The sequence below is a fragment of the Oculina patagonica genome, chromosome 9 (genome assembly GCF_052425735.1).
Source record: "Oculina patagonica isolate OP01 chromosome 9, crgOcupat, whole genome shotgun sequence".
NCBI lineage: Eukaryota > Metazoa > Cnidaria > Anthozoa > Scleractinia > Oculinidae > Oculina > Oculina patagonica.
The window spans coordinates 5,293,307-5,314,937 of NC_135766.1; the positions used below are offsets into that span (position 1 = coordinate 5,293,307).

The window sequence follows — 21,631 nt, forward strand, 5'->3', positions numbered from 1 at the left end:
AGTAAACAGTTTCCACTGTGCTATTATTCATAACTCTTTTATTCACAAGAGTAATAAGAGTGACTTCCAAGTTTACAAATTATATGGAGTGCATTAACTGTGGAGGTACTAAAATTGATTCCAGTCACAGCCTCTATCATTTATATTAATAAACTTAGTATTAATAATTACAATAACAGCAAAACATTTTTATCTATTCTAATAAAGAAAGTAGGGCTCCAGACACGAATAAGGTACAAAGGCAAAAATATAATTCTGAAGTCCCACATATTTTAAATCTCTCTTCCCTCCCAAAAAAACAAACAATAAATTATTTTCAAACATAAAACTTGTGGAGGTAACTTATTTTGACTAAAGTAGTCCCACATTTTTCAGGCTTCATCTTCATCTTCAACCTAATCCATAAGTGGACACCCTTGAGAACAGAAAAACTGTCCAATGAATTGGAGAGGTGTCCGCTTATGGGAAATCAAACATGTAGTCATTTTCTCAGTCACAGACAAAAGTAGGTGACTGCTTAAATAAGGTGTTCATTAGCGGAGGGTTAAATTCGTTTACTATGTTTCGTGAAAATATTAAAGAAACATTTTTCCAAGAAATTTCATTCAATTTCCTGATAGCCCTGTCTTTCCTTGTCAAACAGGGCCTCTATCTCCTCTAAGGTTTTCCCCTTTGTCTCTGGCATAAGAAGATAAACAAAAATAAATCCTAGTAAGCAACATCCCGCATAAAACCAATAGACTCCTTGGATGCTGAGCGCAATCACCATGGAGTCGTATGTCTTGGTAACAATAAAAGCCAGTGTCCAGTTTGCCATGGTCGCAAAGCTGCTGGCTGGGCCACGTGCTCGCAGGGGAAATATTTCTGACATGACAAGCCATGGAACTGGTCCCCATGCCAGGGCAAATATGAGATTGAAAAGAACAATACACAAGATTGACAGCCAGGAAATTTTGTTCGCTGGTACAGAATGACTTATTGAGCCCAGCAAGGAAACAGTGTCACTAGCTGAGCCACTATCTTTTGGTGGAGGGATGTAGACCTCAAAATAAATGCCAAGTCCCAAAAGAGAGAGACACATTCCAAGTGCAGTGGTCCACAGGAGAATTCGACGCCCTGCTTTGTCCATGAGCAAACAGGCCAGACCTGTGCCCACAAACTGAACCAAGCCCACTGCAATGGAGACAAGCTTTCCATCTGAAAAGCCTGCGATGGCGAAGATATGTGCAGCATTAAACAGCACTGCATTGATTCCACAAAATTGTTGGAAAATCATTAATCCGATGCTGATTATCAGGGGCTTTGCTATTACTGGTGATAGCACATCACGCAACCGAGGCTTCTCATGACGATCTGTCAAAGAAAAGAAAATTTATTACTACAGTGAGCCCCCATATAAAAAGCCCTTTGCAGCTTATACACATACACATAATTATGTTTAGTATGGGCTAACAATAATAATAATATTAAATGATACTTTCTGACTTGGGCTTTTCAGGGCAATGTGAAACAAATAATTATTGTGAATGAACATAACAGGGTTAAAAATCTCAACTGGCAGGAGGCAGACCAGTTTACAAACATATTTACAAATATAACCGAGGAGTTGAATCTGGGACTATCAAGTACTTTGAACCCAACTACCAGATTTCAAGTCTGCTGCTCAACTATTCTGCCAGGCTGCCTCCAATGCTGCTGCTTAGGGGCTTTGCTATGAATGGTGGGAGGTACGGTGGCCTAATGGTTAGCGTACCGGACTACAGATTGAGCAGTCTGGGATCAAGACCTGGCCGGGATCAAGACCTGGCCGGGGTCACTGTGTTGTGTTTTTGTGCAAGACTTTATTCTCATAGTGCCTCTCTCCACCCAGGTGTACGAATGGGTACCAGCGAAATAATGTTGGGGGATCTTACAATGGACAAGCATTACATTCAGGGGGAAATAGAAAATTTCCCAGACGCTTAATGCTACAGAAACCGGGATAAGCTCCAGATAAGTTATCATCAAAATCCACAGCAAGTTCAAAAGAAGATTCCCTGAATTTCTCAAACTTTGACAAAAAAATTATATTTTCCCATGGACCTGACATTAAATAAAATGTACCCTGATCTTAAACATAGGCACGCTAAGCGTGCAGGAGTTATTTTTTCAATTTATGGGGTGGCTTGGGGTGAAACTGGGTGATTGTACATCAGAAGTGTTTTATTCAATACGTAAATTTTCATCATTTAATTGAAAAAACAAAAACTAATTCAATTATCAAAATGTCACAAAATGGCACGTTCTTATCTCTGTTTAAAGCGGTTAAATTTGTTGCTAGCTTTCTAGCAACCATAACGTGTTACTTTTGTTTGTTACAGAATACTTTTGGCTTTTTGTCAAACACTGTAATGTGATACTGTTGTTTTTCTCACTTTTGTAACATGACACCTTTGTTTTTAAAACGAACGTAACACGATACCCTTGTTTTTCTCGAAAAAGCCACGTCTCCATATGGACATTGAACGAAAAGTACTATAATAAACGAAGTAATAAACGAATCAAATCAAAAACCACTTTCTTCGGGAAAGTTCTTTAAAGCGCACTACACCTGGAGTATTTGTTTCCTGTCAGAACTGTTTAACAAAGATTTTTGTTCATTCACAACGTAAATTCTATTCAACAAACAAGAACTAATTGAGTTATCAAATTGTCACGGAATGGCACGCTCTTATTCTGTTTTTGCTATCGATCGTAGTTGCTTTTAACAGCAAAGTTAATACTTGTACCGGTTCATTTCAAATCCATGATAATTCACAACTCACCAATTAATCTTCGAGCTGAAAATCTTTCAACGAAATCGAACTGCAACACGCTGCGACACATAATTTCGTCAGATTACTTCGCCTTTATAAACTGCAATTTGATTGGTTCTGATAGTACCTGAAATCTGATTGGTGTGACAAACACACATACTTCACTGACTGATTACAGGTCCGTCGCGCCGACTAAGAGCTATTTTTGAAAAAATAACTCAAAAAACAATTCTTCTGCCTGTCTGAACCATGAACAATGATTCGCAATTGGCCTTACCAAGAGTTGCCTCAATTGTGAAGCACTCTTCCTCAATGTCAACATCAGGACCTCTTAACCAAAGCAGAGCTTTCAATGCTTCACTTCTTCTGTTCTTTCCCAGCGACCAACGAGGTGTCTCTGGCATGGAATACATTAGAATTAGGAGCAATCCTGGGGGAATTGCACCAATAAGAGCCAGCCACCTCCACTTGCACAGGACACCCATTACATAGGACAGTAAAAGGCCCATTGTTACTGCCAGTTGGTTGACGGAACCTAGCATACCACGCAACCGTGCAGCTACAATCTCGGCAATGTAAACCTATGGAAAAGCACAGCACCATATTTAGCAGTTGCCCTCCACATGTATTGATTAACATTGCACCACTTACCAGTAATTAGCTAAACCCAAAATCTTTATTCAGCATACACCTACATTTAAAGCAAACATCGCCACCTTTTAAAATAACCCTGACTGGCATATTTGATTTTTTTATGACCAGTATTCTGCTGTAATAAACTTACAGCAGAATAAGTATGTAGTTTTATTTCACTGAACATTTCCATAGAAAATTGTGAAGTTGATCTGGAGATACATGAAATATATCAAAGCACTCTTGAATAAACCACAGGGTTCTGACTAAGGTTTAGAGTAGATGGTTGAGATATAATAGGCGGCCAGATAAGCATTTTCACCAACAAGTAGGCGGCTCAATACTCGAAGTAGCCAGTTTTTTAGCCGGTTGCCAGCACTTAAAGGGATTATGTCACGGATTTTAACAGATTTTTTAACGTTGCTATTTTTGAGCACTAAAACTGTTTAAAAGCGTGTTTGGCTACAGATGGCTCGGATGGAAATGGATTGCAATTCGAAAAAGGTAGCCAACATTTTCATGTTGTTTCTGGGAGCCTTAAAAAAAATTGATATTTATAGCCGAAGTTTGATTTCTATCCCCTAATAAAGGTTACATCTTTAATTAAATGTTCAAAGGTAATGTTTTTCATGGGTAAAGTTGCCTTCCACTTATTTCAGAACAATTTAGACTGAAAATCTGCAAAATCCCCATGACATAGTAATGAGAACCCTGAATCATTGTGTGAACCAGTTACACTGGCATTTATTTGCTGACCCTCTTTGGCGGGCAACCCTGTGCTCAGCAGTCAATAACTAATAGAAGAAGCAGGGTTTTTACAAGAAACAGGGATTTTGCAGCTGGCTACAGGTATGTACAACGGAGGTCAAAAAGACTTGGGACACTTGTGAAAAGGAGCGAAAGAATAGCGAAAGAGATGCTCCAAGAATTTTTGAATACCACTGAAACTTACCGGAACAGCAAGCGAGATTGTGCCACAAGCCAAGCCGGTTATGATACGGCCAGCATAAAGCATGGAATGGTTTTGAGCATAACTTATGAGTAACCATCCTAGCTCAAATGGTACAACACACAACATAATGGTGCCTTTCCGACCCAATCTGTCAATGGCCCATCCACCAACCGGACTTCCAAAAATGGCACCAACGGTAACCAAGGACTAAAAAAATTGACAGATAAATTGAAATTCAAAGATTAGAAAAATTACACATATAACAAAATTTTGGTCACATTACATGGGGTATCACCATCAAAAATTATTTCCTAGTGTCATCTTGGAGGCATCCTCAAGTTGCAATGTGAAAATTGAGCCCTCTCAAAAATAAACCAGCTTTAACCCCCGGACAAGTTATAACAAGAACGCATTGAATAAAAGTTAGTACTGGCTCAAAAATGAGTGGAGGTGTGTAAGTTGTGGTTTAATTCTATCTTTGGTTCAAATTTTCTTTTCTTAATAAAATTTGAACCAAAGATATATATTAAACCACAACATGAATACTGGTATGTCATTGATGCAAACTGTCAAAGAGCATCAGAAATGCTGTATGAACCTTGTTGAATAATAAAGCAAGACACATTTGCTAACCAATGGACAATTTAGCTTGATTTACACTAGAGACAGACCATCCATCTGAAACTAACTTGGCCAAACAACGTTAGTTCATCCGGTAATTCATCTTTGCAAAAGTATGGGCAAACATGAGAATCAATCGATTCAGACAAGTTATTTCTGTAGATCATCTATCAAGACAAACTAAGCAGATAGTTCATCTTGACAAAACTGTCTGCTTGCCAGTATTAATACAAAGATGAATAATAATTATTATCATTATTAGATGAAGTAAATAAATGTTGTTTCCCCAAGTTTGTCCCAGATGGATGATCCGTCTCTAGCATAAATCGAGCATGATGAATCCAGGAAATTTCAAAACTTGACCGACAGCAAGCAGCAAAACAATGGGCTTTAGGCTCCACAACAAAAATATTTTAGGGCTTCTGGGCTCCAGCCCCCGACACGCCCCCTATCCCTCCCCGCCCCCCACCCTCTCGCCCTTTTAGGAACCTATAGGTGGTTTTCACTGTCACGCTGCGAAAAAATAAATCCAAAACTATTGATTCAAAAAAATCAAGAATACTACAGGTTGTAGAAAACTGCAATATAAACTACTCGTCCAAGTCTCAGGTTTGAACTTTATTCTGTACTCGAGTTATCCTTCAAAATGTTTCACGCAAATTTAGAGAGCACAGTATGGAATCGCCATGTTGGAGCCCAACTGCTTGGGCTCCAACATGGCGGCCAGAAATCGACAAAAACATCTGGCATTCACTTCTGCTACAAAAAGCGGTCAGATCACCATCATGAACAAATAAACATTCAGATAAACACTTCTCGCAAAATCTCAACTGTTCAGATTGTTAAAAATCACAAGATAAAGCATTTTTTTAAGTATACGTGACAGCCTTTTGGCGGCCATCTTTGATCTCGTGTGGCGTGAAACTCCGAAATTCAAAATGCTCTATCTTTAAGACGGCGAATGCTATTGAGCTAAAAACTTTCAAAAATATATATATTAAGGACTTCTAATAGCCAGTGAAGGATAAAAACTCAGGGGCCTTGCGATTCTGGGTTTTATAATTTTGATGACGTCACGTGAAAACCAAGAATTACACATATTCACTCAAGGAATGATAGCTGTCAGGGTGTATTGTCAAATTCTCAAACTAGAATATGATTAATCTTGTAACTTGTGTAACTTTAAGGGCAAATAAAGATTGATTAATTGATTGAAATCAATGAAACATAAAAAGAAATATAAAATACTTCGAAATTGGGAGTGAAATTAATGGCGAGCAACTAATCACGAGATTCAATCTTCTCTTTCATAAAATTTTAATCAAGCTAACGACTCGATCAGCGATACCGTTATAAAGAAACTGTTTAACGTACATATTAGCACAAACTCAATAAAGCAATTCACTGGGCACGTAATTTTGCGGAAACTAAATTTCTAAGTCAAACTCAAAATAATACCGCGCTCGGGACTTCGCGGACGAAGTATACACAGCAAAGACAGCACAAACTTACCGAAAACCAGGAGCCTTGCTCAACAGTTAAACGAACTGCGGAAGGCGCATTAGCCTTTTCTAAATCCTCCAAGGCAGAAGAGGAATATCCCAGACAGTAACCAAAGCTAAGCGGACCGAGAGCTGCGATAAACGTGGCGAGGACTGTTCTGGCGATTCTATCTTTCCCCGTCATTCGATCAGACTGAACCGAACGCGAGCGACTATATTCCTTGTCTAACTCGGCATCAGCCATTTTAAATGCTTCAAAATTGTACGATTATTGGAAATAAACCACCTTTCCTGTAGTTATCATTTCTTGCAGGTTACGAAAGACAAAATATTTCTTGTACCGGATATTTATCACGTGAGTTGAGGAAGACAGCGGGCGGAGTGAAACACGTACGTGTGGTGCGCAAAGCATGCTGGGTTTTATGACGTCACTTCTATCCGAGATTTTGGCGATTTATGGATCAGCTCAACTCATAAAAATCCTTAACATGTTTTTAGACAAAACTGCTACCGGACAAGTAAAATAAACTGGTACTGAACTGCAAAACAGTCCTACCTTTTGCGGCGTGATCCGCGCGGTTGTCGAGCAAAAGGTCTGGACCGAGTTTGCAAACGGAGAGTAAGACTGGAGAGAGCCGCAAAACGCCCATAAGGAAAAGGGGTAAGCTTAGCCTTCCACGCCTTTACTACTGTTGTATTAGTCTTGCAATCAATCTGTTCTTTTAACACTTAGAGTGACGTCTGGTACGAGTAGTTCTTAAACAAGAGATCCGGCAACAGACAAGCCAAGTAGTTTTATTCTTTGTTGCGTGGTCCCCTGCATCCAATTTTTTTTTCATTGAAGGGTCCAGGGGAAGTCTAGTGGCGGGGTCCCTTGTGAGGCTTGCCTGAACGTCGTGGTCATATTGCCTCTCTGTCCGTGAACTGTACTTTATATAGAGGTAAGGCTGCCCACAATTGTTACTAAAAAAATCCACAAAGTTGCTTGGATTTCTACACTGAGAAGTTGCCGGTTTTCGGTCATTTGGTATTGAGTTAAAATATGCTAAATTGAAAAGTAAGATTTCTAACTATTTATTGATGCGATTTTATTGCAACAGGAGTTGCTAAATCACTTCAATTCTCCATTCATGATCAATTGCAGCTTACGTTTAATATAAACTAGCGCGATTTACAAGGTTTTTTCTCATTGAGAAAAGCTGCAGCTTATGACGTCACATTTGCTGACTAGTCTGTGATGTTTTTATGCTAATGAGCTAACGTTTGTCGATTTTTAGTTGAAAAATCATCGCATCGTCTTCGGAAGTCTTTGACAAGCTTCGGAAATTTTCCCAAAACTTCAGTAATGTTCGCATAATTCGGGAAGACTCGCGAATCTACAGCCTTTTTAACTGCATCGGTTACGAGTTTGATGTTAATCCTTTACAAATGTTTTACAATCTAGTCAACCAAGACAGTATTTTAATTCGGTAAAACACTTCAAAAGTCCTTATAGCTTGTAAATGCATAGCCTGTGTACAGCCGTCCCGCTCCGCTCAAAATCGCAAGAGCGCTTACGATCTAGCGAAAACCAAAAATCGGAGTCGGAAGCGGTGATCAGAACGTTTCCATTAAATTTTTCTTCCGATTCGGCTTATGACTCCGTTGATTATGATTCAGTGAAAACTAGATCGAAGGAGTCGCAAGCAGAAGCGGAAGAACAAACCAATCACATTGCTAGTTCTGATGCCCTCAAAGTGCTCCTTTTCTGCTTGCGACTCCGTCAATCTAGTTTTACCAGTTTTATTGATTGGGGAAAATATTTAGCAGTAATAGCAAAAAACATATTAACAGGTCAAAACTATATTATAAACTTTCAATATTCCAGCGTAAAATAAGTAGCTTAGCTCATTTGTACCACTAGAAGAAGTACCTCTAATTCTGTTAAGTCAAAGGACCGTAAAACAGAACATGGCACCGGCATTATCATGAGAAGTTTTAACTAAAAGTATCATAGTATTTTCAAATGTTCCATAATAACCATTACCTACAAGTATATTAGTTTGTGTCTTATCTTTTCGTTTTCTGCAATGGTTTTGCTTACAGCGAGTTTTTATGCATTTTTCTAAGAAGAGAAGAGACATGCGTTTAACACCATGTTGTTATTGTTGTGATTTTACACGTCTGTTTCTCTTACTGGCAGCGGATGGAACTTTTTCTTTCCTCTGCTCTCAAAATAAATTTGAATTTCTTCGAGTGATTTTCCTTTAGTTTCCGGCACATAAACGTAGACAAACACGACAGCGAGAAACACTAGACTTCCATAGAACCAGAACGTTCTCGCCTCCGTGAATTCATCGATAAGCAAACTAAAAGTCTTCGTAATGACAAATGAGCAAAACCAATTGAATAGAGTAGCGATACCACTCGCTATACCCCTGGCTTTGACAGGGAAAATCTCGCTCATGATCAGCCACGTGCAGGGACCCCAGGCCATGGCAATCCCCACAATGTACACATCGACACTTGTGACGGCCACCCATGAGATGTCAAGGGCGTGGCCGCTTTTTGGCGCGGCGTTGATTGTGATGTAGAAGTAGCCACCCATGCTGAAACAGCTGAGACACATTCCGATTCCACCCACGATCAATTGAAATCGCCTTCCGCCGCGATCAATCATGAGGACCGACACTGCAGCGGCGAAGAGTTGAATTACACCGATCAGGATTGACACCATGGTACTGTTGTCTTGGAAACCAGCCTTTTGGAAGATCGTGGCGCAGTAAAACATGACAGCATTGATGCCTGTCGTCTGTTGAAAGAAGTGAATGGTCATGCTGATTGCGAACGGTCGTAGAAGACTGGGCTTGGAGAATTCCCTAAATGACATAAGGAAAGATGAATTATTGCTTGTTAGCATAAATCTTAGCAAGGTGTAACTGAAGTGGTTCTATTATAAAAAAGGGAATGGAACAAGAGGAAGCATAGAGTATTCACAAAACCTCCGCGACCTTGCTTTACATTGAGGAAACATTACATTAACAAACGTCAACGAGTAATGGTTGCAACCACTTTCAACTCTCTTCGATCTTTCCCCTCCCTATTTCGAGCAAGAGTTTTTAAGGAAATTGCATTGCGCATCCTTACTACGCAGTTTTTTACGCGTAATTAGCGCACGCATATAAACAAAATGGCGGCTTTTTTATGTTGTGCAAAACTGTAAACTTCTAACTATAAGGGGTGTCTACAAAACGAAGACCGAAGACCGAAGACCGAAGACCCAAAAACGAAGACTTAATTAATTTAAGGCCTTTCAAAGTTCAGACAGTTAAAACTTGGATAAAGTTCTTTTTCCGACGCTATCACACGCAAAAACAGCGGGGTCTTTGTTTTGTAGAATAGGCCGGGTGAAACTACAAAACGAAGACCCCCGCTCAAAACGCTTTTTCAGACGCCAAAAGACGCGAAACCGATGGGGTCTTCGTTTTGTAGAATAGGCCGGGTGAAACTACAAAACGAAGACCCCCGCTCAAAACGCTTTTTCAGACGCCAAAAGACGCGAAACCGACGGGGTCTTCGTTTTGTAGAATAGGCCGGGTGAAACTACAAAACGAAGACCCCCGCTCAAAACGCTTTTTCAGACGCCAAAAGACGCGAAACCGACGGGGTCTTCGTTTTGTAGAATAGGCCGGGTGAAACTACAAAACGAAGACCCCCGCTCAAAACGCTTTTTCAGACGCCAAAAGACGCGAAACCGACGGGGTCTTCGTTTTGTAGAATAGGCCGGGTGAAACTACAAAACGAAGACCCTCGCTCTTTGCGCCGATATCAAACCGTGCAAGCCCAGCATTTGCATTTATTTTATGGCCTTCGACATATCTAAAGATTGCAAGAAAGCATGCTCGATACAACAAAAGGGCCAAGGGCTGGCAGGAAGTTTGCTTTCTTCCTGGCTCTCGTTGCGTGACATCTGGTCATCGATTCTATAATTAGTAATGCAATCACCTTGGGATGCCTTTCTATTTTGACTGATCGACTATTTCGGCCAGATTAATACACCTCAGTCTCGTTATCAACTTTTGGATATCTCGGCAATTGGAACAAACCGTTCCTAAACAAGAGAAATAGAAACGACAAACTAGCGGAATAAACAAACAGAATGGCGGACGATTTTCCTTAAACACTTTCTAAAACAGCCGGTGCCAATATTCCGTATATTTCTCTCAGAACACGCTAATGTTTTCTGAGCCTCGATGTTATTGACACGTCTGTTGTTTCATGTCACTTCCGTCACACAACTTTGGGTAAATACTGGTGTTCGCTTCTTTTGGCGTCTGGAAAAAGCTTTTGAGCGAGGGTCTTCGTTTTGTAGTTTCACCCGGCCTATTCTACAAAACGAAGACCCCGTCGGTTTTGCGTCTTTTGGCGTCTGAAAAAGCATTTGAGCGAGGGTCTTCGTTTTGTAGTTTCACCCGGCCTATTCTACAAAACGAAGACCCCGTCGGTTTCGAGTCTTTTGGCGTCTGAAAAAACGTTTGTGCGAGGGTCTTCGTTTTGTAGTTTCACCCGGCCTATTCTACAAAACGAAGACCCCGCTGTTTTTGCTTTATCTAAGTTTTAACTGTCTGAACTTTGAAAGGCCTTAAATTAATTAGGTCTTCGTTTTTGGGTCTTCGGTCTTCGGTCTTCGGTCTTCGTTTTGTAGTCACCCGTTTTCACGTGTGGACAAGCACACGCACCGTCACATGATCATGATCACATTTCCTGTTACTGTTACTGTTACACTGAGGTCACGACAGGTCAACATGACAGTATCACGTGAAGCGACTGGCAGAAACCGGACTCTTGGAAAAATCATCACTAGCTCTATGAACCACTCCAAAAATACGTTTTTCTTGTAATGTTTACAGATTTTTTGCAAATACATCCCTGTACGCGATATTGTGAGCACTATGAAGGACGATATTTACTACGATTACCATATGGGCGATCAGCCAGTAAAGAAGAAGAGCCACGAGCGTCTTTGGACCGTTCTGATCGCGTCTTTTGTGGCGGCGTTTGGTCCTTTCAGTTTTGGATATGGCATGGGTTATTCTTCAGCGGCGGTGACACAGCTAGAAAATGTTAATGCCACGGATCTGTATCTTGATAAAGATGGCATCACTTGGTTTGGGGTAAGGTGTTTTACTATTATTACGTTTATCGGTTCTTTAGGCGCGGAATGAGGCCTGGCTTCTGACCGCTTCTTGCCTTGAAGCCTTTTCTTGCTGTCTAAGTCGCTAGTCGTGCATTAAATGTACACACCAAACATTGAAATGTTTCTTTTGTAAGCACGCACTCGGAAATGTTCTCTTGTGAGATATAGCTCCCCCCCGGAGCTCCCCGTCTTCTTTCTCTCCCTGACTATCTCAATTTTATAAATTCTTGTGAATACCGGGTTACAGGAGGCGCAACGAATATATTAACGCCCTCCAAATAGTCGGATATTTTAGTGGAACCGACGTGGAAGAAAACGCGCAACTAAGTCTCCGTGGAAAATTATCTAGAAACGAAGCTTTCCTTCGTTGTATGTAATCAAAGGGGTTAGAAAAGTCGAGTTAAAATTCAATTTCAAATATGTTTTTCCATTCAAATATGCATCATTACTCGCGGTATTTACCGGGAATTTGGTCGTTTGAACAATCATTTTATTTCTTCCTTAGCTCGTCTGGTCTTCTAGCATCGCGTTATTTTGGTCACAAGGCCGCGAAGAATGTTATAATAATGCCAAGCAGGAGAACATAAAAAAAAAAAAATAAAATATCTGATAGGCCAAACACCTTGTGTGGGCGCCCTGTGTCCTGACATAAAAAAACATAATCGCTTTTGACAAGCATGACACCGTTCTATCAAAGCTAATACACCCCACTATTACGGACGCTCGATATTACGGACAAAATTCAGATCCCCGGCGAAAGTTATAGAGGTTTGACTGGAAATGACTCCCGCTATTACGGACTCTCGCTATTACGGAATTACGGACACTTTCGTGGTACCAAAAGAACAATTTTATTGTTTTGACTCTCGATAAAGCGGACACCATGAACTTCTCACATAACGTTATCACGGAAAATTGCAGTGTGTTGAATACTATTTGTCGAAACACACTTCAGAAGTCTTCTGCAATAATTATTTTTGCATCAATTGCTTCAGTAGCTGTACACCAGACTTTGCTTTTTCACTTCAGCTTGTGCCCTTTTTTTCCAGACGACTCCTTTGGAGAGATCAAACCCTCAAACCCTCGACCATTGTCATTCTCCATACCTAACGGCTACTGAGTCTTTTCACGACTGTTGATAAGCTCGTCATAGCCCATACTATTTAACCTATGTTAACGCCATTTTTTTCCTCGCACCCCGCTATTACGGACTCTCGCTATTACGGACACTAAACGAAGTCCCGAGCGTGTCCGCTATAACGAGAGTTAACTGTATCTTGCATCGATCGATATACAAATTATACAAATTATAATGTAATCGTGTTATCACGATCTTCCATCATTGCATACAACGTTTTGTCTTATCTCTCAGACGTTTAAAAGGTTCGCGTGATATCGTGCAAGATTCATCTTGACCCCTGTCTGGTCCTGTCTATTCCAGTCGATAAAACAATTCACTTTGAATAAACGTCCTATCTTCGTGTTAGTCAATTTGATTTTTAAGGTTCATGTAGTTTTTTTTGGATGTATTGTAGGCCTTGTTTTTCTTTTAGTTGATTATCACCTGAAAGTTTATTAAGGTAGATTAAAAAGATGACGTTTCGAGCCTGATTAGCACTTCGTTGTAGAATTTAACAAATCGACCTCAAGAGGATTGAGCGAGCGAAGCGGCCGAGCGAGCGAACAAAGTCCCGAGAGGTCCCCGGAGCTCCATTTTAAGTCGATGGACTGTATTGAAAATTCACCATCGTCGGAGCACTTTTGCTCTTAAAATTCAGCTTCCCAAACTCCGCTACGGCGGTTTATTTACTCTTTTTTACTTGCACTACTTGCCCGCCGACGCAGTTTACTTTAGAAACTAATGACCTTTTTCTTTCACGAGCTCCAACTCTAATCGCACTCGTATTGGTGGAAATCGTATCTATACAAATCGTGATATAAACCTTCTCAGTTTATAAAATGTTTGTACAAGCTCTTAGTGGCCCTTTTGCGGAAGTAAAACAATCTCGGCATGGGCCGCTCATTGAAAAGCCTTCCTGGGATAACCCTTCTAATCCAGTTAAACTGGATTAACGTCTGAGCGATGATTGTCGTTGCACTGAGTACGAAAGAGCAGGAAAGAGATATTTTTTACTGTGATATGATGTGTATCATTTAATGAGAGGCAATTTGCGATTCAGTTTTAATTTCTTTTAAATTCTTGAGTCACTGGCGAGATCAAACGTGAAACTGCATTTACGACGCAATAGCCCAATTTCGATATATTAAAATTCAGCCTAAAACAATAGACCTCAGGACGAGGCTCCGGGGACTAAACTATAGAGTTTGTGGGGTTTATTCCCCGGAGCCTCCTTGTGATGTCTATTGTTTTAGGCTGAATTTTAAAATATCGAAATTGGGCTATTTAAATACTAATCAAGCAAGGACTATCTTCTAAAGCATGTCCGAAATGTTTGCGTTATAAGGAATAGTTTTCCGTCTGCGGTTTATGGTTTACATCTCTAGGTACTCGTAAAGCCGTGCATGTGAGGTTCTTATCACATCGAACAAACCACAACAGACATGGACTAGAGCAGATTTTCTTTTGTTATTTATAAATAAGCTTTTTGACTTAAGATCTACGCGACTATTTTACTTAAAACGCGAAAAACCTGTTTTGTTCACGACTGAAATTTCAAACAGAAGAAATTCTAAGGTACAAAAACGGCAACGATGACATGATACTGCGCTTATCAGTTGAGTATGCAACGAGGTAAGTTTCAGGCCCAAGTTTTACCGTTAAAAGATCTTAAATCTCTGCTGTTGTCAGGGGCGACAGAGCTAGTTTCCACTAAGGAATTCTAAGGTACAAAAACGGTCTACAAATTGAGGACTTTTCTATGAATGGTTTAATTACACAGATACCACAGGTGCAAACATCGCGAAGAACTCAAATCTCTGCTGTCTTCGGGTTTTCAGCAGACGACGTTCGAATAGTATCCCATGATGCATTTCGTTTCATCTTATATTATCACTGCGTACATGACCTAATCAGTATTGTTCAGCTCTCGCGAAGCGAGAAGAAGCGTTCGCCATGGCGTGTTTCCGGACTAGTTTTGATTCAAAAGCTGCTGCTTTCGAGGAAAACGACTTATTCTACGTTCACTGCGTTTCAAAGGAGAATTTCAGTGTCACATTGAAGGGATTTACCTGTGCTAGTATACAGAGAAATACATGTTAGTGTTCTCGAACAATTGGACGAACGTCGAAGAGCTCTGGTTCCTGTGACAGTCAAAAATTTGGCTATAGATGAGCTATTTGTTGCTGGAGTGTTAATAAAGAAGTCCTGTGCTGATCCGAATCGGTTTTCTTACATTTCTTCTTACATCTATATCGATCTCTAGTCTGTACGCTTCGCAGTCGGCGGGCTCGTTCGGCGTTGTTTACATAATCTGTGAATACATATTTGAGCTTATTATTACGGTTATTTTTCACCAGTTGTAAGCATTTCACTTATTTGAAGAGTACAGTTATAAAATTACTTTCGAAATTAGTCATTTTGAATGTAAATATATATGGCAATGATGACAAAGCTCACGATAGAGCCCAGCGATTGTTGCCTGAAACAGACATCACACACGCTTCGCAACAAGCGGCGCTGGTTTTCGATCGAAATTTCAGTCATCTTTGATCGCTGAAAAAGTCATTAAGATGTGGGTACTTCTGGGTACTTCTTTGCAAGTAGAATAATACGGCCTTCATTATGCTAGCGTGAGACCCATATTTAGTAGAAACCTGGTTATAATCCGAAGAATCGTGAATATTTATGACCTCGTCGCGGGTCAGTGAACACTTTGTGAAGGAGAGCTAATCAAAATAATCAAAATAAAGGACGTTTTTTAACAAACCACGGTCATAGGACAATTGCAAATCAATGAAAGTATGACAAACAACAAAATAAGACAATTTTCTTGCTTTTGACATGAAAAAAATACGAAATGTGCCGTAGAGAAAGCGGCGTTATTTTACGGTGGAATCCGCCATAACTTCGATATTGCGTGAAGTGCGCGGAGAATTGCACCATGGGATACTATTCGAACGTCGTCTGGGTTTTCAGCTAACACCAGATAATTCGTCACGCACGTTATTATGACATTTTAAACCTTTTTAAAAAAGTCGTAACCTTCGTGCATGCAAACATGCAAAGCAACATGCCAGCTACTGCTGCACGTCACAAACCACAATAAGGTCTGTTTCAGCGCGTATAAATGGCAAACGTGTATTTTTTTGGAATACCTGATCGCAGGTTCATCGTTAGCAACCGCTGCGTACGACACGAGCCACAACAATGAAAGCAGCTAAAAGCCCTCATACACACACATGCAAATCTAGCTCGAGCTCTTAGCAGGAGCCTGGACTCCCCAATGTTACACACTCTATTGTTACAAACTTTCTATTTACACACACTTTTTTGTATCAGAAACCGAGAAATTATATATTCCTTTTTACTTAGTCTATATAAAAAAATCTATTGTTACACACTTTCTATTGTTATACACTTTCTATTGTTACACACATTCCATTCTCTCCTTCGATAGCAATACAGTATGTTCTGCTTGACATTATGCCAAATGGCGAAATAGCAGCAGAACTCAAAAAGAGTGGTTGCGACTGAGAAAGATATTGAGGCAGATTATAGAATGAGATGTGTCAACTGTAAGGCAGTTCCTTTAGCTCAAGCACAGACGTTTCTAAACCACGGACGGCAACTGGACGGCTACTTTTTTTGTTTTTGACGTGTTCTCACCTCCCTGAATGAGTTAGCAAGCCTTTGTTTAAGCATTTGTAACTTGATGTTACGGGCAAAATTTCGATAATGCACACCAAAGAAGAGAAACTTTGACTTCGGGTTGCCGCCCGTGGCTCAAAACCGACTGTGCTTAAACTCCCAATAACTTACCAGCTACTCCAGACTCAAGAAATCTGGGTTTAATTCTGCCTTGGCCAGGGCTCATACTGATTCTATTGCTTCTCTCACCAGTCTCTTCTCAATATCGGCGCCATGATAGGAGGTCCTCTTGGTGGATGGATGATCGATTTCTTCGGTCGTAAGATCGCGCTCATGCTCACGGCTCTACCTTTTTCTGCTGGCTGGCTTATGATCGGCTTTGGCACAGTGGAAGGCTTGCTTCACGCCGGAAGGTTCTTCTCTGGTCTTGGAGTAGGGATGGCGTCGCTTATTGTACCAGTAAGTAAATATCTATAGGGCTTCTCTCCTGTGTTGGGGATACCACGGGCGTGAGGGGAAGAGAGCGCTTAGTGTGGTGAGTGCAGTTGTTGTTATGCTACAGAGGTGTTGGCGAGTAAACGCAATCAGAGCAGGAAGCAAGGGGGAGGCTTTACTGTTCACAAACTCATTTTTTTAACGCAAAGAAGAACCTTTTTTGCAAAGGATATGGGAAGGAGAAGATCCCCACCAACCCCGAGCACTCAGATCTCGCGTTTTTTTGCGCTTTCGTCGACCGAAAAAAATAACACGAAAAAATACAGGGCAGTGAAAAATCTAGTGGGAGGCGCGAAGCATCAACAATAGCAAGTGAAGCGCAAGGTAGGAGGGCGCGAACGTTTCTACTTAAATCCCTTGCCGCGCATTCAACCTCTCTATCCCTCGCCGATTCCGACCGTTTTTTTCTGTTTCTGCGTACGAGCACATGTTAATATGGGACTGTTTTGACATCTAAATCAAGGAAAAATCTAGGCTTAGCGCAAGCAGAAAACCATGGTATAGCCTGCGAACAGGCTTTCTGGAGAGCGCTCGGCCGGCGGGGCAAGCGCTCTTCGGAAATCTCCGGAAAGCCTGTTCGCAGGCTAACCATGGTAATATTAGTCAGATTACGAGCAGTCTGTAGTTTTCTACCTTGGATCATGACAGCCTACTACCTCTCTTGTTTCATTTACCGTGCGAAACCAAGACTGAAATTTCGTTGTCAAACAAGAGAAGACACTGGCCTCGCGACTTGAACAGGGTAAACAGAAACCATTTTGCAACGTAACTTAGGCTTTGCAATTTCCTTCGTAGGTTTACATCTCAGAGACAGCTCCGAGTCGTCTTCGTGGCGCATTCGGCGCATTCAACCAAATTGGGATCGTTACCGGCATTCTAGTGTCGTACATCATCGGTCACGCCCTCAATTGGCGTTGGTCTGCCATAGCAGGAATTGGACCTCCAGCCTGCATGGTCATATTAATGTTTTTTATGCCGGAGACCGCTCGCTGGTTGCTGGCTCATGGCAAGGAAGAGCGCGCCAAGCGAACGTTACGTTGGCTTCGAGGACCGGATGTTAAGATTGAGACGGAAATGGTTGAAATCAAGGAGAGTCTTAGTAAGTATAACCACTTCTGTACAGAAAATAACAAAACCTTTCGGGTTGAACAACCAGTGCCCGCTTCGTTTCAAAGGCAATCTTTTTAGCGCAAGCGTAACTGTTTATTTTCTTGAAGGCAGTGAGCGCGTTTTAATCCGAACTGATTTAGCAGTAATAATAACAGTTATAATTATGCGAAGGCGAGGAGACCTCCGAGAAACCACCCGGCTTATAGTTAGAAGTTTACAGTTTAGTAGAAGTCAGATGAATATCAGTTGTTTAATTTATCTCTCTTGCAAGCCAAGCCGGACAGAAAAAAAGCCGCCATTTTGTTTATATGCGTGCGCTAATTACGCCAAAAATACGCGTGGCCCTGGGGAAAGGATGGCTTAAAAATCTGCGCAGTAAGGATGCGCAATACAATACTAAGCAGACGAAGCAATAACCTTAAAAACTCTTGCTCGAAATAGGGACGGGAAAAATCGAAGAGATTTGAAAGTGGTTTAAACATTACTCGTTGACGTTTGTTAGGACTAGTATTGTTAGTGTAATGTTTCCTCATTGTAAATCAAAGTCGCAGCGTTTTCGTTAATACTCTGTGCATCCTCGCAGTGTTCCATCACCCCTATTTAAAACAGAACCGCTTTACACCTTGCTGAGATTCATACTAACAAGCAATCATTCATCTTTCCTTTTCTATTAGATATTAAAGAAAAGATGTCATTCAGGGAATTCGCCAAGCCCAGTCTTCTACGACCGTTCGCAATCAGCATGACCATTCACTTCTTTCAACAGACGACAGGCATCAATGCTGTCATGTTTTACTGCGCCACGATCTTCCAAAAGGCTGGTTTCCAAGACAACAGTACCATGGTGTCAATCCTGATCGGTGTAATCCAACTCTTCGCCGCTGCAGTGTCGGTTCTCATGATTGATCGCGGAGGCAGACGATTTCTATTGATCGTGGGCGGAATCGGAATGTGTCTCAGCTGTTTCAGCATGGGTGGCTACTTCTACATCACTATCAACGCCGCGCCAAAAAGCGGCCACGCCCTTGACATCTCATGGGTGGCCGTTACAAGTGTCGCTGTGTACATTGTTGGGTTTGCCATGGCCTGGGGTCCCTGCACGTGGCTGATCATGAGCGAGATTTTCCCTGTCAAAGCCAGGGGTATAGCGAGTGGTATCGCTACCCTTTTCAATTGGTTTTGCTCATTTGTCATTACGAAGACTTTTAGTTTGCTTATCGATGAATTCACGGAGGCGGGAACGTTCTGGTTCTATGGAAGTCTTGCGTTTCTCGCTGTTGTGTTTGTCTACTTTTACGTGCCGGAAACCAAAGGAAAATCACTCGAAGAGATTCAAATTTATTTTGAGAGCAGAGGAAAGAAAAAGTTTCAGCCACTGCCAGTGAGAGAAACCGATGTGTAGGAGTCGCAATTATAGCAACATGGTGTGTGTACAAACGCATGCCTATTCTCCTCTTAGAAAATTGCATGACAACTTGCTGTAAGCAAAACCATTACAGAAAACGAAAAGATAAGACAAAAATTAATATACTTGTAGATAATGATTATTAACGTGTTTAAGAAAGAAAGGAACATTTGAAAATTCTACTTTTAGTTAAAAACTTTTTACGTTGATGCCGCTGCAATGTTTTGTTTTACGGTCCTTTGACACACTCTAAAAGAATTAGAGGTACTTCATCTAGCGGTACAACTGATAATTTGAGCTAAGCTACTTATTTTACGCTGGAATATTGTAAGTTTATAATATAGTTCAGTTTAACTTGTAAATATTTTTTGCTGTTATTGCTAAATATTTTCCCCAATCAATAAAACAGGTAAAACTAGATTGACGGAGTCGCAAGCAGAAAAGGAGCACTCGGAGGGCACCACTGAGAACTAGCAATGTGATCGGTTTGTTCTTCCGTTTTGGGACTCCATCAATCTAGTTTTGCACTGGATCATAATCAACGGAGTCATAAGCGGAATCGGAAGAAAATGGGAACGTTCTGATCACCGCTTCCGACTCCGATTCCATCGAGCTTATGACTCCGCTTACGACTCCGATGTTTGGTGTTCTCGAGATCGTAAGCGCTCGTACGATTCCGCTTATTACTCCGACTCCGTCGCTAGTGAAATCCAGTCTTCAAAGCATATACAAGCAATAAGGTCTTTTGAAATGTTTTACCGAAATAAAATACTGTCTTGGTTAACTAAATTGTAAGATTAACATCAAACTCGTAACCAATGCAATTAAAAAAGGCTGTAGATTTCCGAGTCTTCCAAATGTGTCCCGAATTGTATACGAACATTTCCGAAGTTTTGGGAAGATTTCCGAAGCTTGCCAAAGACTTCCGAGGACGATCCGATGATCTTTTAAAAGAGCTATGTCACGGGGATTTCGCAGATTTCGGTCTTAACTGTTCTGAAATTAGTGGTAGGCAAGTAAACCAATAAAAAACATTTTCTTTGACAATCAAAAGGTGAATACAACCTTAATTTCGGATAGAAATCAATCTACGGCTATAAATGTCGATTTTTTGATGCCGCGCGGAAACAATTTGAAAACGTTAGCCTATTAAAATGACCCTAACTTTTTCAAGTTGCAATCCGTTTCCATCCGATCCATCTGCAGCTAAAGATGCTCTGATATATGATAATATAGCATTTTTTAACAATAATGACTATAAATTTTAGGTTTCCTGCGACACAAATATAAGTTTTGGCTGTTCAAAAATCTGGTAAAATTTATGACACAGTTCCTTTATCTAAATTTTCGCAAACTTTAGCTTATTAAGCATAAAAAAAAATCACAGACTACCTTATTATAGGAAATAAACGCTTCATGAAATTAACACGAATTTCAAAAATTTGCGTTAATTTAAGTTACGTTTATTTTTGTTAACGTTAATTTCGCGCCGTTAATTAAGTGGAGCGTTAATTTCCATGACCTTAATTTCCATTATTTTGGCCACAATTTCTCGATACAGTCGAGGGGTGATACAGTCTAGACGTCTTTTCTCTTAGGAAAAGGCATTATTTCATCAGGGTGAAATCTGCCGGATCACTAAAACTGCGAAGAACGCTCGAGGTGGTCAGATTCCTTTGTGTTAAAGTAAACCCGTTCCTGTTGTCTCAAACAAGTTCTTTTTTCCTTTGTGTTCGTCGCGTTAATTTCCTTTATTTTGAAATGATACCCCCTCTTTCGCTTTAACTTCCGTTATTGGGAAGTAATTTTTCCTTGAATCCGCGTTAATTTAAGTCGCGTTAATTTCAAATAGTTACACAAGCGTTAATTTCCTATAATTAGGGGTAGTCAGCAAATGTGACGTCATCGTTATCTTTTACGGTTTGAGCTGCAACTTTTCTCAGTGAGAAAAAACCTTGTAAATCCGGTGAGGGTAACAGGCGGAATGAGTTTGCGGAATGGCATGTGGCATGACTTGCGGAATGGCATAATTATGCGGAATGTAATTTACGCGGAATGACTCATTGACATAAATTTTACTGAAGAGCGCGCCAATTTTTAAAGAGCAGCCGCTTTATTAAATACTGCGGGCTTAATGATGACAATCGATTGAAGATTGCATAGAGTCGTATGCT

At 40.6% G+C, this 21,631-nt stretch overlaps 2 protein-coding genes and 1 pseudogene across 2 annotated transcripts; 1 reads left to right on the forward strand and 2 right to left on the reverse strand.

Annotated features, from left to right (window-relative positions):
• Positions 1-9: 9 nt before the first annotated feature.
• Positions 10-6,884, reverse strand: LOC144665260 (solute carrier family 2, facilitated glucose transporter member 8-like). The gene is made up of 4 exons (XM_078526472.1): positions 6,514-6,884; positions 4,381-4,587; positions 3,073-3,376; positions 10-1,353 (listed from the first exon to the last, which is right to left on the reverse strand). Exons 1-4 carry the CDS (start codon positions 6,745-6,747, stop codon positions 602-604), a joined length of 1,497 nt encoding a protein of 498 aa, XP_078382598.1. The 5' UTR covers positions 6,748-6,884; the 3' UTR covers positions 10-601.
• A 765-nt stretch (positions 6,885-7,649) lies between these two features.
• LOC144666646 (solute carrier family 2, facilitated glucose transporter member 8 pseudogene) lies at positions 7,650-9,341 on the reverse strand (annotated as a pseudogene).
• A 1,938-nt stretch (positions 9,342-11,279) lies between these two features.
• Positions 11,280-21,412, forward strand: LOC144665594 (solute carrier family 2, facilitated glucose transporter member 8-like). The gene is made up of 4 exons (XM_078526850.1): positions 11,280-11,656; positions 16,700-16,906; positions 17,738-18,041; positions 18,727-21,412. Exons 1-4 carry the CDS (start codon positions 11,435-11,437, stop codon positions 19,452-19,454), a joined length of 1,461 nt encoding a protein of 486 aa, XP_078382976.1. The 5' UTR covers positions 11,280-11,434; the 3' UTR covers positions 19,455-21,412.
• The last annotated feature ends 219 nt before the right edge of the window (positions 21,413-21,631 follow it).